At 40.4% G+C, this 13,263-nt stretch overlaps 2 protein-coding genes across 4 annotated transcripts in view; one reads left to right on the top strand and one right to left on the bottom strand.

Moving 5' to 3' along the window:
- lsm5 (LSM5 homolog, U6 small nuclear RNA and mRNA degradation associated) lies at positions 1 to 2,194 on the bottom strand. 2 transcript variants are annotated; one of them, XM_086306768.1, is made up of 6 exons: positions 2,115 to 2,194; positions 1,856 to 1,993; positions 1,248 to 1,343; positions 486 to 513; positions 328 to 400; positions 1 to 232 (listed from the first exon to the last, which is right to left on the bottom strand). In XM_086306768.1, the coding sequence occupies exons 2-6, from the start codon at positions 1,890 to 1,892 to the stop codon at positions 200 to 202; spliced, it is 267 nt and encodes an 88-aa protein (XP_086162894.1). In that variant the 5' UTR covers positions 1,893 to 1,993; positions 2,115 to 2,194; the 3' UTR covers positions 1 to 199. The 2 variants fall into 2 exon arrangements, with proteins under 2 accessions (XP_086162894.1, XP_086162895.1); XM_086306769.1 differs by lacking the exon at positions 2,115 to 2,194 and having other exon boundaries at positions 1,856 to 2,034.
- The window catches only part of avl9 (AVL9 homolog (S. cerevisiase)), a 26,270-nt gene continuing 15,186 nt past the window's right edge, over positions 2,180 to 13,263 (top strand). The window contains exons 1-5 of one of the 2 annotated variants that reach the window (XM_086306766.1): positions 2,180 to 2,296; positions 3,164 to 3,340; positions 7,439 to 7,559; positions 11,684 to 11,769; positions 12,647 to 12,718. In XM_086306766.1, coding sequence (XP_086162892.1) covers positions 3,257 to 3,340; positions 7,439 to 7,559; positions 11,684 to 11,769; positions 12,647 to 12,718 — 363 coding nt within the window. In that variant the 5' untranslated portion in view covers positions 2,180 to 2,296; positions 3,164 to 3,256. Of the gene's footprint in view, positions 2,297 to 3,081; positions 3,341 to 7,438; positions 7,560 to 11,683; positions 11,770 to 12,646; positions 12,719 to 13,263 lie in introns of those variants that run through there. The other variant, XM_086306765.1, reaches the window with a different exon arrangement.

The raw sequence follows: 13,263 nt of genomic DNA, 5'->3' as shown, positions 1-13,263 counted from the left end.
TGTGTGACATCCTCAGATTTATTTTTAACAAAGAAAAACTTTTCGACATGTGCACCTCTCATCAGTGAGGAATCTTATTACAAAAATATCTTTCTCATTCAGGAGGAAAAACCCAAAGAAAAAACAAGACATCAACAATAATAATTACATAATAAAGTCAAGAACAGCAACACAGGAAGGTTAACCGGCCTCCGGGCATTTATACTTCTGGTCCTTCTCCACCGGGGATGAGCTGCAGAAGAGAAAATATGCAGCCATAAATCATCCTGTGAAGGTTTAAAACACCGGGGGAGATTATGGGACACAATCAGGCGTTTGTTTGTTTACCATGGTGATGTTATTGCCATTGAGGAGGATCTGGTCGAGCTTGGTTATCCTCCTCCCCTCTGGTGTTATTTCACTGCAACACATTTGTTTATAAATATAGTCAGCGGTGAACCCGAGAAAAGGTGTAGTTAGAGTAAAAATGCAACAGGAGTACTTACAATTCTGTCACATCCTCCAGGACCATGTCTGACACACACAGTTAAAGACAAACTGTGCAACAATAAACAGTAAAGAGACATCAAAGTGCAGCTAAAAGCTTTACACAAACGAGCAGGAGGATGTGGAGACGTGCACGAGAGCAGCACCAGCGCCCTTTTAGAAGATGCACCAATGTTATCAATTTGAAAAATCCTAGCTGACTTCCCTCTTAAGTTATCGGATTCACAAACTTGGGTTTCCGAGGTGCCCACTCAGGTGATGATAATACCCCATCAGACTTTTAAGAGTAAAAATGAAAGAAGCCCAACAGCAGGAGGAACCCAGGCCCCACTGCACCAGAATAAGATCTGACAGCAGAGGGAAATGGTCTGTGGCCACCATTTATTACCATGGTTTATTACTCCTATCTGGATAGATTGACACGCCTGACATGCCTGAAGTTGAACTGTTGTAGTGTGATCACTGACTGTTTCCTTAAATTTTTTGATCAGTCTATTTGTCCCTTGTTTGTACAGATCTACACACTTTTTGTGCCAATGGTATTCTGCAACTGTCCTCTCTCACATTTCTAAATAAAACAGAAACAAAAAGTAACACAATAGTTCTCGTACTGCTTCTCATCGCATGGGCTCCACCTGTGAGCATGGATGACTTCAAACAGTCGATGGTGTGTGCAGCACAATACAGTAAGACTTTGTACATTGTTGGTGTTGAGGCGTGCACTAACTCGCTCATCTGGACACGTTTTAATTAAAAGATACTGACGAAGTCATCGAAGCCCAGCAAGGTGCCGACAATTTCTTTGTCAGTTTTCATGACGATGTGAATTCGGGAGCCGATACATTTGTCCACAAGCTCTGCAAAAGGAAACATACAGAGAAATTACACATCCTGTAATTCAGGTGAGTGTTTCTACTTTTTACACTTCACTTACCTACCTACTTTATTAACTGGTGTCTATCTTTGTTAAGGACTCAACAGTTAACCCTTTGAAATACTATAAATTTTTAATAACTAAATAGAATAAAAAAGACGACAATGTAATTTTTAAATTTATTTTGAACATGCCAATAGGGCAATAGACGATAATCCAGTAATCTGTAAATTTTCAGCTAGAAACCTGCCCTCTCTGCCACTTTAATAAACTAAACCAAATAAGAAGCATTTTGTTTGTGCTTGTAGAGAGTAAAGCCGCAACGTTAGCTCCCTACCGGCGTGATGCTAATGCTAACTAGCAAACATCTGCCTACAAAATGATTTTCAGTGAGCCGCGGCTCAAACTGCGGCCGTCGCACGCAGACTCGGAACAGCCCAATTTAAACCCACAGACGTCAGGAACAAAAAACAGCATCATAGAGATTTTACAAACCGAGCGGGAGCAGCTGCGACGGGTTTGTAGCCGACATGTTCAATCAAGAGACTTCCCTCCACAAAGCCAGAAGTAATCGACAGACGAACAGTAGTGGGCCAGCCAGACAAGATCAATCAATCCAGAAGAATTTCGTCTCTGGGGAAACAAAAGAGTCTCCTTTTTAAGAAATTCAAACATTCATGGTTGCAACCAAATATAATACACTTTTTAAAAATTCAAACAAAACACACACACACACACACACACACACACACACCTGAGGGTGATATTAAATTATTCTGTATGTCTCCACACGATGGCGCAAGTTGTGTCGAGGAACACATGACATCATTTTTGTGTTTAAAAAAGAGAACAGAACAGAGATCAAGATAATTCACCCCTGTAAAATCTGACCGCGGATATTTATGCTTCATCTCTCCTTGACAGGTGGAATTTAAGGTGACATGCACGTTGTCTATTGAGCGGGAAACACAAGAGCTAAGCTAACTATCTATTTTTTAGATGCAGATTATCCGGACTTTATTCTAGGGCAAGCTGTCTGATAATATCAATGAAATTCCAGATCGAAATGAAGGAAAATATGAAGGAAATGTTAGTCAACTCATTACTTTTTCCACAAGAACTTCAGCCTGATTGCATTTAAAGCCTTTAAACTCATTCTGTCCTGCTTAAGAAAAAAAAAATACACTCAATATAATTGTTAACTGTTATCTAATTATATTATGTTATATTGGTCAACAGCGAATTAAAACTTTAATCTGTCATTTTAATGTTTTTATTACGTTATATTAATAACATTATACAATTGGAAACCTTAGCTAAAAAGTAATTTAATAAGATAGGCAACAAAACAGTTAATCAGTTAAAAGCTAGTAAGCACAACTTAGCTAAATAATTATACTTTACAAGTCTCGATTTTAGTAAAATTAATGTATTTTTGGTTAAGCTAGCTTTAAAGTCTAGATTGACATTTATCTCATTAAACCTGAATTTATTAAGGTAAATTAAATTCAACTGACATTTTATTTTAAGTTGAATTTAATATCAATGCAGAAATTTTAAAAACTGTAATAAAACCTTGGCGTTTGTCTGCACACTTAAGAACGTTTTGTCCAAGTAAATGTGCTCCATTGACTCTACTTAACTGAAGACTGTCCTTGGGGAGCAATTAACTGTAAACTTAAATTTCGCTAAGCGAAAACGGAAGTGCGCTGCGGGGAATGCTCTTGCCCATTTGGCCAGTGGGGACTAAGCGGAAGAGAAAATCATCTCTGCTGTGCTGCTGTCTGTCTGTCACATATTCAGGGAGATATAGACAGAAAAGTCGGCCTCGGTTAGCTGTGTTTACATCCAATTCCGGAGCTAAAACAACGCTAGACTGCGGGTACAGGAGCGGGGATGGAGCCTCAGGGCAGAGACGAAGGGAAGGGGCCGGTGCTGCACATCGTGGTGGTTGGATTTCACCACAAAAAAGGCTGCCAGGTACGTGAACCCCTGCTTCCAGCTAACATCGGCTAACTGCTAACCGAGTCCTCACATCGAGTTGACATAAAGGTGCATTTTCACTAAACTTCTGTACAGTACGAGTGTCAGCTTACGTGTCTATTATGCTCTTGTTTTTTTAAACAGCGCATGCACAGTCCTGCAGTAATGCGGACATTTCTAAACATAAAAACAGTAAAAACTACAGACTTCTCACTGCCTGGCTTCCCTGTCAGGTAAGAGGGGTTAAGATCAGCTGTTTGCTGTGGGCTCACATGGTTATATAACACCAGCCCTGCTGCCAACAGTTCAGTGTTTTCATCACAGGCTGCAGCATACTCATCATCACTGCTCCTGGACCCTGCTTGTATCTGGGTATGCACAAAAATGGAGCAACAAGCCGATTAATCAATCAGTTCAGGTTTTCTTTGAGCTGTTTAGAAACATTTTCTTGGTCTCATGTCATTGTTTACTTAATATTTAGGGTCTTTTGGTCAAAAGAAGACACTTGAAACTGTCACTATTATAGGAGTTGTTGTTTAAAAGTGAAAAATATGTTTTGTGCCCAGCTGACAAGACAGACAGAAGGCATTACTGACTCATTATTCTAGGACAGCACTTGAGCAGATTTGCATGCTAAAAAGTTTTAAAAACTCCTGCTCGATCTTGCACTGGCCCTTTACAGGACTGGTTAGTTTATCCTCTGCCTGAAACAAAGTCTCTCTTTAAAGAGCCCCTTCCGTTTAAGTCTGCTGTTTCTTGATTGGCTAACTTCTAGAAGCTTGCTGAGGGGCAGTAGCACTCAGTGTTTACCTTTTTATTTTATTTTTTTATCTTTTTAAGGATTTTTACTACATATGAAACTTTGGCCCTCCAACGGGGAGGTTTACAAGATTTCACATTTGTAGCAGTTGTTTAATTGTGAAAATAATTTGTCTGACAAATCATCACCTAAGACCAAACTCTGTGTGGCCGTTAATGTAAAGTGAGCTTAACACCCTGCTTTACTCATTCTAATTTTCTCTCACATTGTTGTTTTGTTCTTCTTCTTCTGCTGCTGATTCAAATTTCATTAAATGTGCAGTTACACACTGAACTTCCTCCTCCTCCTCCTCCTCCTCAGTGGTGGTGTTGTTGTCTCCGCTCTCCATCTGTTTTTCTTTCTGCGGTTTTGCAAACAGCTGCTGCTCAAGCACAAAGATAAAACAGCAGTTCTCCTGATGTAAAGATGAGACCAGAGCCCCGATAAAGCACCCAGTGTGCAGTCTTTGTTGCCTTTAATGGGCCTGCACTCGGGGATGGAGGTGGTGGAGGTTATCGGATAAGGGTCAGCGATCTCCTGCTGGGCGGCACAAGATTGGGTTCCTGGCTCTTTAATCCGTTTCTCTGCCTCTCTTTCACAACCGCCCTCCTCCTCTTATTCACCTGCTGTCCATCTGCTTGCCTGGCAGGATTTCGAGGCCTTTTACATGTATTTTTTATTGGAAACCTTAATCAGTGATGCAGCAGGAACATCCATCACACAGAAATATGTTTACTTATGTTTTCCCACTTACTTTTAAGCATGTAAACACAAATAAAAATGCACAAATGAGCCTGATAAAGGCATTGAAAGTTTTTTAATTCCTTGCATCTGCAAAGTTTATTTTTAACAGTACATTAAGAAACATTGGCACATACATTAAAAATCTGCACCCTAACATGTTTTGCAGTTGGCTTAGTTTGTTTGTTTGGAGGATTACATAGTAATTCATGGACAGATTTGCATGAAAATGCCACAAAATGTGGAGCTCGGTCCAAATTAGACATTTCATCCATAGACACAAACTATTATTTTGATAGTCGACTAGTCACTGATTATTTTTGCGATTAGTCGACTAATCAGATCATCATCCATTGGACGTAAAACATGCATCTTATTGCACCAGCGTCTGCTCTTATATAACTATCATTAGCTTACAGCTTGAAGTGTTTAAGGTCTGTGCTAACTAAAAATAAAGACAAGATGATAGTTTATTAAACTGTTAATGAAATTTGCAGATTGTCTCAGTGAAGTTTAATAATAAACTCAGCCGTCTGCTCCTTGCTATCTAAGATATAACAGGACATTGGAGTAAATTCTCGACCATCTCACACTTCTGTTCAATCAGTTTTCTGTGTGTCGTTTATTCAGCTGTGTGAAAACTGTAATCTAACTTTAATCTTTAAGCAGTTGTCTCTTCCACTTGTGCGGGTCCGCTGTTTTTGTTTTTCAATTGCATTTGAATTAACTCATTCTTTGTAGTTAAATTACTTTACTTCTCTCTCATTACTTCATGAGTAAGGAAATGTGATGTGTATATGAAACTTTCTAAGGTACACTTAAGTCACTGTTGCTGAGCGTTAGTAATTATTTCAAGTGCTTTCACATATGGGAACCTCAATTAGGACCCGACTCAGTAGAGAAAGGATCAATGGCAGTAGAGAAAGGAGCAAAGCTGATTAAACGAGCTGCAGACATGCCGTTCTCTTTCTCTTGTCATTAGAATTAAGTTTGATTACCTGATAGTACTGCTGTTTCTGTGTGCGGCAGTGCGAAGTGATGCTAGGAGCTGGTTTTGAGCTCCTCCCCCGAGGTCTCCTCACATACCTGAAACAGCTCACCTTGGAGGCATCTGGGTCAAATGCCTGAATGTCATATATCCTCCTGATGTGGAGGAACAGCTCTACACTCTTTCGGTCTCTACCCACAGCTTGTGGCTGCTGGTGAGGGTGTGAATGTTGGCCGACCAGTAAATCGCCTGGAAAGTGTTGTTGGGATAAACTCAATTATCCTGAATAACACATTTGGCCAGGTTTTGGAATAATTGGACAAAAAGTTTGGACAAAAATATTTGAAAAGGTGTGGGAAACATCTGTTTCGAACTTTTTTTTACATTTATTGGGTCTTCAGTGTTCTTCACATTGAGATATTGTTGTTGTTTTGTTATTGACTGCCCCCATGAGTCTACTCTTAATCCAAAGCCTTCTCTGATTTAGTTGGATCTCTTTTTGCCACTCCAGTGACACCAAGTTGGCTTGAGGAGAGTGATTGCTCATAAATCCTCTGCTTCCAGGATGTGCATGGTATTTGCTTTGCAGGCCTGTTTCTAGGCTATTCCTCTGCACCATCAGTTTCATTGGGATGATGTTCTAGGCGGCCTTTGACACTACAGTTGTGGTTGAGTTTTGCTTCGGACGGTTTCCTGTCTGAGTGAAATGATCGAGCCATTATAGGAGCTGGCTGAATTCTCACATTACTAATAACTCCTATGGCAGAAGGGACACTGAAGTGTCTTTTATTAACGGAAAGACGGTAATAGCATGCACCGTCCAACTAAACAGGAAAATTAATGATCAACATGATGTAAATTGCTGCTGCTGTGTCTTCCACTGCATACCATAACTTTCTAATAGGCAGATGCATTTGTAACTTTAGATTTTCATTTTAAGCCCACATACAAACTACAGATGTTACACTATGACAATAAAATCTGGTTTCTATAAATTACTTTCATTTTGTGAAGCACTTTGCAAGCCACGTCTTTCTTTTTAACTCCAACTGCTGTAGTAAAGTGATGTTTTTTACCACATCGTCTACCTTTACCCTTCCAAACAGATGTCGCGTAGGAAGATTTATTACTTTAGAGGCCTTAAAGCGGGTACTTAATACACAAACGGCTCATAATTAGTGATATTAGATTTTAGAATATGTGTCCCAGATACAGGAAACAGTATAACTATGATAAACACAATTAGAGCCGTTAGAGAAGCATCCCTGTATAAATTTATTATGATTACATCCACTAAAATACCTCAGTGAAGCTAAACGTCCGGCACAAAACATCACAGTAAGAAGACGTGGCAAACTGCACCTCCTGCACCTCATTAAGTTTTCATTTGAGGTGAGGGTAAAATGATTAGGAAAACACATGTGAGGTCATTCAGTGCAAGTGATGGAAATTTTCCATGACTTCAAACTGACAAACGTCCTCATTTGTATTCAGTCTGTTCGCAGATGACCCGTGTGAGCTAAAACAGCCTAAATGAGGTGTTATTCTTTCTCCGTTCTTTCCTCAGGTCGAATTTTCTTACCCGCCGCTGATGCCAGACGAGGGTCATGACAGCAACCTGCTCCCAGAAGAGTGGAAGTACCTCCCGTTCCTGGCTCTTCCTGACGGAGCTCACAACTACCAGGAGGGTACGGCACAAACTCACTTTGTAATTAAGTCTTATGAAGTCTTACAAAGATCCCAGTGTTACTTCATTTGCAGAGTGCTGACAGATTGTTTACAAATGGAGCATTTTTCTGCTGAGACTTCAAATGTGCTTTTGAAGCTTGAAGTTTTGCTTATGGGCCCGTGTAGAGTTTTCATGTTCTCCACTTGTCTCCAGGTACTCGAGCTTCCTAGCACAGCCCAAAGACGTGTGTTACAGTCACTGGTTATGTGAATGTGAACACGAATAGTTGTTTATCTCTTTGTGTCAGTCCTCTGTTTGTTGGACGGGCTGTACCACGAAGCAGGCCGTAATATTCATCAAAAGGCATCAAATTACTGACAAGATAATTGGAGGCCTCAGATACCTGGCTGGTTATTATGCCGATAAAACAGGGTTTAAATCACTGTTATTGAAGTTTTTTTATTGAGTTTTCAAAGTGTGGGAATGAGTCAGCAGGTGCTTCTCACACAGGTGATAAAATCATGATTGTCCTCCGGTGATTTTAAAAGGCTGGTGTCACTTCTGTAAACAGAGAGGTGGGTGTGAGCGATAGTGAGTGACTCGCCTGTTGTGGCTGCGGTCATGTGACGGGCCCGTGCTTCACGCTGACCTGTGAAGGCAAATAGCAGGAACCGAGCCAAGGTTCATATCTGTAGTTTCAACTTCAAAAACTACACTCATCAGCATGGAGAGGACAGTTCTCACTTCCTGCTCAGAGCTGTCAGCTGTTTGTTGGTCAGCTCGGTGATTCAGCAGTGAAAAAACGAGGGCTTCATGTAACAGAGACTGCTGTTACACCAAGAGACTGATTAGTAAAAGTATCCAGGATATTAAGGAACAGCTTGCAATAATACACCATTTAATTTAGTGAGTCATGTTTCTGGACTTCAGTTTTCATCACTTTTTAAGGGCTGAAAAACCCAGATTTGGATTCTGGGGTCACTTGCTTTACTTTAATATTAAATATCATTAGAAACTGCTTTGTTAGGTTTATTGAAATATGGTCTGGATAAAAATAGAATTGTTATTTTTTCCCAAGTCGAGGGCTGTGTCCAGAAGAGCAGGGCCTGGGGAGGTGCATCCTCTTTGAAATATATTTAATAAAATAAAATTTTAAGTAGTATGCAGATATCTGCAGAGTGCCACCGGCCTATCCCCAGCAAATGTCACTGGGCTAGGACCATTGCTGCAACATAACTGGGTGTATTTACTCAGATTTGTCATGCAGCGGATTACACACGTGACTCACATGTGAAAAATCCCCAGTTTGCGACTGGGAGGAGACATAAACACAACCTCAGGGCTCAAAAGTCGGTGCCAGGCCCAAGCCCAAATAAATGGGTGAGTTGTATCAGAAAGGCATTTGTACTTCATCAAACATGCGGGTGTTGCTTTCTGCTTTACTGAAGTACAGCTTTAATATACTTTTGATGTTTTTCTTTCTTATTATACTTTCATCTTCTACTTTTTTCTACTACATTTTTGGAAGCAAATACTGTAATTTGGCACAGTGGTGTAGTGGTCAGTAGTCAGCACTGATGCATCACAGCCAGGAGGCTGGAACCCTGAATGTTTTCTCCAGATACTCTGACGTCCTCCTGCAGTCCAAAGGCGTGTAATAAATAATGGATGAATGTATGATTAAATTTGGCTTTCCTAAACTGGCCAGCAGTATCTAAAGTAATTACAATCATCTCCAGCTGCAGCTTTAATGAATCAATAAGTATTATCCAGTAATAATGTACATGGAGCTGCAAAATGAGTAAATAATGCAGGAGGGCTCATTGCTGCATGAGCCTTGAGAGTTTACACTGGTGCTATGTCTGATCAATTATGCTGTCCCCCCGAGTCTAAAAAGTCTCCCTTGAATACATATCAGCCTGAGCTCCACTCGCACAGTTTTCACTGTAGAGAAATCTCTGTGGATCGGTTCCTTTGTTGCCTCCAGCGTGTTGCGAACTGATTAAGAAACAACAGCGGCTGCTTCTGTGAAACACTAAAAGCAAACAGGGAGTCTCCTGCACATGTTTGGCACTGGAAAATCACCAGTCTCATTAAACTATTTCAAAGCAGTTTTCTTAAGCTATCGCATCCTCGCACAGGTGATCCAGTCAGTAAAAAAGAAAGATGGTGATCTAGTGGAGCAGAATCTGTGTGCTGTGTTGAGCAGAGACATGAGAGCTGGATCCTGGCATATCAGGGCTGCTTGGTTGGGTTTGACGTACGGAGAGTGTGGCCTCTGCCCAGATGCCCCCGTCGTTGCCTCTTCTTTAATCTGTGACGTCCACAGTCTAACCTTTGTGACCCCACTGTCGTCTTGTTCAGAGGAAATACTAGTCACGTTGTGAAATCCTCCTCAGCCCCCCTCCTCAGACTGAATGAACGGTTGAGCCGTGAAGTTTTATTCGAGTCTCTTCCTTTCCCCCCCATCTTCTTAATGACAGAGGACAGCTGTCGTGTCGCTGCAGTTTCTAATCTTTGTGCTTTTGATTGATGACTGACGTTGTTTCTATATTGGTAAATATCTCCCAGTGAGTGTAGAAGAGGAATCAGGTTGTAAAGCACATGATTTTTGGACTCCCAGTCCAAACCTCTCAGTAATGAGAATTTCTCCTTTTGAATTCCTTATTCTTCACTGTACATAAACCATAATCATAATGATTTATCTTGGGGGTTTTTTGTTGGGTGAATTTATGTGTTTTTGAAGTTCTCTTCTGCTAATTTTGAAAAGCATTTTTTAAAATGTGTTTTTTGGGAAGCAAAACGCTTGAGATGCCTCCGTAAACAAGTTTTAAAATGCTTAAAAGGATGATGGGAATTTGGACGTCTAGTGCAGCAAAGATTTTATTTGTTCAAATGTCCAGAGTGTCCCTGAATGCACCGAAATAGTTCAACATGACTCTCAAATGCAGTCATCCTTCATTTATTGTTTCTGGCCATTAAAAAAATTGCTGATTCCAAAACTGTTGATACTCAGCTCTCTCAGTAGCCCTAAAATGTTTATTGATTGTTGTTTAATAAAACAATTATCAAAGAACTCTCAATGTAAAATAGATGTAATATTCAGTGTTAGAGCCGTGCCTCTCTATCAGCTGGAACACTTAATCTGTTTCATTCTGTGGTGTCCAATTAGATGGCAGGAAATCCATCCAATGTACAATGTACTCTGCAAAATACTGCAACAAAAATTGTGTTAGAAGAAAACAACACAAAACGCAGCACAATGAATAAGCATTTCTGTCTAATATGCTTTTTTTTCTGGCGTTAACTGATTATTGAAATATTAAAATGACTGTTGTACCCTCTGATACGACTCTCTGAATCTTGGAGCAGAAATTGAGACTCATCAGATGCAGCCATGTTTTTCCAGTCTCTTAGGGTCGAGTTTTTGTGAGCTTTCGTAGCTTCAGTTTCCTGTTGTTAGCTGACAGGAGTCACACCCACTGTGGGCTTCTGCTGCTGTTTTTTTGTGTGTACATCATCAGAGATGCTCTTTTGCATACAATACCACATTCATTGCCACTCGAATCGCCTTTCTTTCTTCCTCTTTCCGATGTTCAGTTTGAACTTCTGCTGGTTGTCTCAACTGTGTCCTCATGCTTCCATGTGATTGGCTGATGGGATATGTGCAGGTGTCTGTCTTGTAAAGCCGGTTCTGAATTTCTTAAACGTTGCTTCTGATGAACTAAAAGTAAAACTTAAAGCAAACATTTTTAAACAGAGTGTAAACTGCACAAACTCTTACTCGTGACTTGTGAGCTGTAGTTAATCTGAACATGAAGAACGGCTTTTTTTTCTTTTCTTTTTTCCAGCTATCATCAAGCAACTTGTAAATGTTTGCTTCTGCCTTCAAGTTTATCCAGTTTGGCAACTGGTCTGAAAACCTGCCGTCAGTCACTGCAGTTCCACAAACACTCTTTATCTAAACTTACTGGTTTTTATTGTATTGATGGTCTTTGCTGAATCTGCTGTTTTACCACAGAAAATGCATATCAGTCTCATCTAACTGCACACAAGTGATTTTTCTCATGCTGTTTATTCTTTTCTTTCTGCCCTTTAGCACGTAGTATAATAATGTGATTGTGTCTTTTTGTTGGTTTGCAGACACGGTGTATTTTCACCTGCCGCCTCTCAGTGGAGACACAAAGTGTGTCTATGGAGTGTCCTGTTATCGTCAAATAGAAGCAAAGGTCAGTTTATGAACGGCAATAGGCACACTTTAATGAGCAGGCACCTATGTGCAGCAGCTCTATGACAGAAAGCTACGCCCATGACATGGGTGGGGAACCAGGCAGTTTATGTAAATATATTTTTTAATTTTACTGATTTTGTAAGAGCCTGGTAGGATGTCATTTGCAGCTACTGCTAAAAGGTTTGAAATGTGCCTTAAACTTCCTCATTTCTTTAATAGCCACCGAGGTTGATTATTTCTGTTTTCTTTGTATTATTGAAGGGTTTTACCTTACAGTATAAAGCACCTTGAGGCCACTGTTGTTGTGATTTGGCACAATACAAATACAATTGAATTGCCTCGTCCCAAAAGCAAGAGTAGTTCCTGAAAGAAAGAGGTGTTTTAGTTCCAGGAGAAAAAGATGCCATTGTGATCAAGTGGCTAAAACTAGAGACAGAGCTGCTACGTTTGCAGGAAAAGGGTGACGTGAAGTGTGATGATCACCACTGTAAGTGAGGTCTGTAGTTTCACATTTAATAACTTCAAACATTTGGGACCCTTGCATCTCACATGGTAGAGCTGTGGACCATCCCAGATCATGTCACACTCTCTTCTCAATTTCCCTTTCTGCTCTAAGCCGTACTTCCTAAAAATGGTAGCCATGGTACCTTAACCCTAGCCGCCTGTTGGCTATTATTGTCATTATAGGATGTAAATGTGCATTATTAGGTTTCTGCATTTGCTTCACTTTTCAGACCCAAAGCTGTGTCTGTTGTTTGCATTGAGTCTAGTGAAACTGACCCAAACCTTTTGCGCTGTAACTGCAGCATCAATTTAAAGCAGAGCTTGCAGAGGGAAGTTTATTTCACGATTGTTTTTTCTTGCTCGTCTTTCAGGCCCTAAAGGTCCGGCAGGCTGATGTCACCAGGGAGACTGTTCAGAAGAGCGTCTGTGTCCTCAGTCGAGTGGTGAGTCAGTCACTGGATGACTTAATTTAATAAGCTTTAATTTCAGTCTAAAAATTAAATTAAGTCAGTGGGCCGTAAAATGTTGCAGTGAGCTCACATGGAGAAGTGGAAGGAAATCGTGTAGAGAGGATGTTTTTATTTCCTGGCACTGTGGCCTCCTCACTGTCTGCTGATCTATATGTGTCACCATTGAGAATTAATTCATAATGTTTTATGTTTTACCCTTAAATCTTTTGGCTTTATAAGAAACTTCAGTTTCTTATGAGGTAATATTCAGAGGCAAACCAGGGTATTCCTTTTTTCCCCCCATACATAGGAATAAATAATTGAACATCATTTACAGGGATTCATTGAGGGGGCAAAACACTGTTTTTCCCAGAAAAATCATATCAGCATTCCCTTGTCCCTGTTGGGATTTCCACACATGGTTATGTTGCTATGACAATACAATTTTAGGGAGGGGACCACAGGCCCTGTTTTAGCAGTGCCAACTGTAGAGTGGGGGAGAAAAACAGAGGCAGGAGGAAAAGCATCAAGACAAAGGA

Source organism: Aulonocara sp. 'chitande type north' Nkhata Bay, linkage group LG9, assembly GCF_057382095.1.
Source record: "Aulonocara sp. 'chitande type north' Nkhata Bay isolate Kocher_YH1m ecotype deep benthic linkage group LG9, A_spYH_male_GT1.1, whole genome shotgun sequence".
NCBI lineage: Eukaryota > Metazoa > Chordata > Actinopteri > Cichliformes > Cichlidae > Aulonocara > Aulonocara sp. 'chitande type north' Nkhata Bay.
This window is presented reverse-complemented; position numbering and strand designations above follow the sequence as displayed.

Coding starts and splice junctions, on each gene's coding strand:
- lsm5 (XM_086306768.1), bottom strand. CDS start 1,892: ATGTCGGCTACAAACCCGTCGCAGCTGCTCCCGCTCG. Junction 514..1,247: donor GGGCTTCGATGACTTCGTCA/GTATCTTTTAAT, acceptor TGTGTGTGTCAG/ACATGGTCCTGGAGGATGTG. Junction 401..485: donor CTGGAGGATGTGACAGAATT/GTAAGTACTCCT, acceptor AATGTGTTGCAG/TGAAATAACACCAGAGGGGA.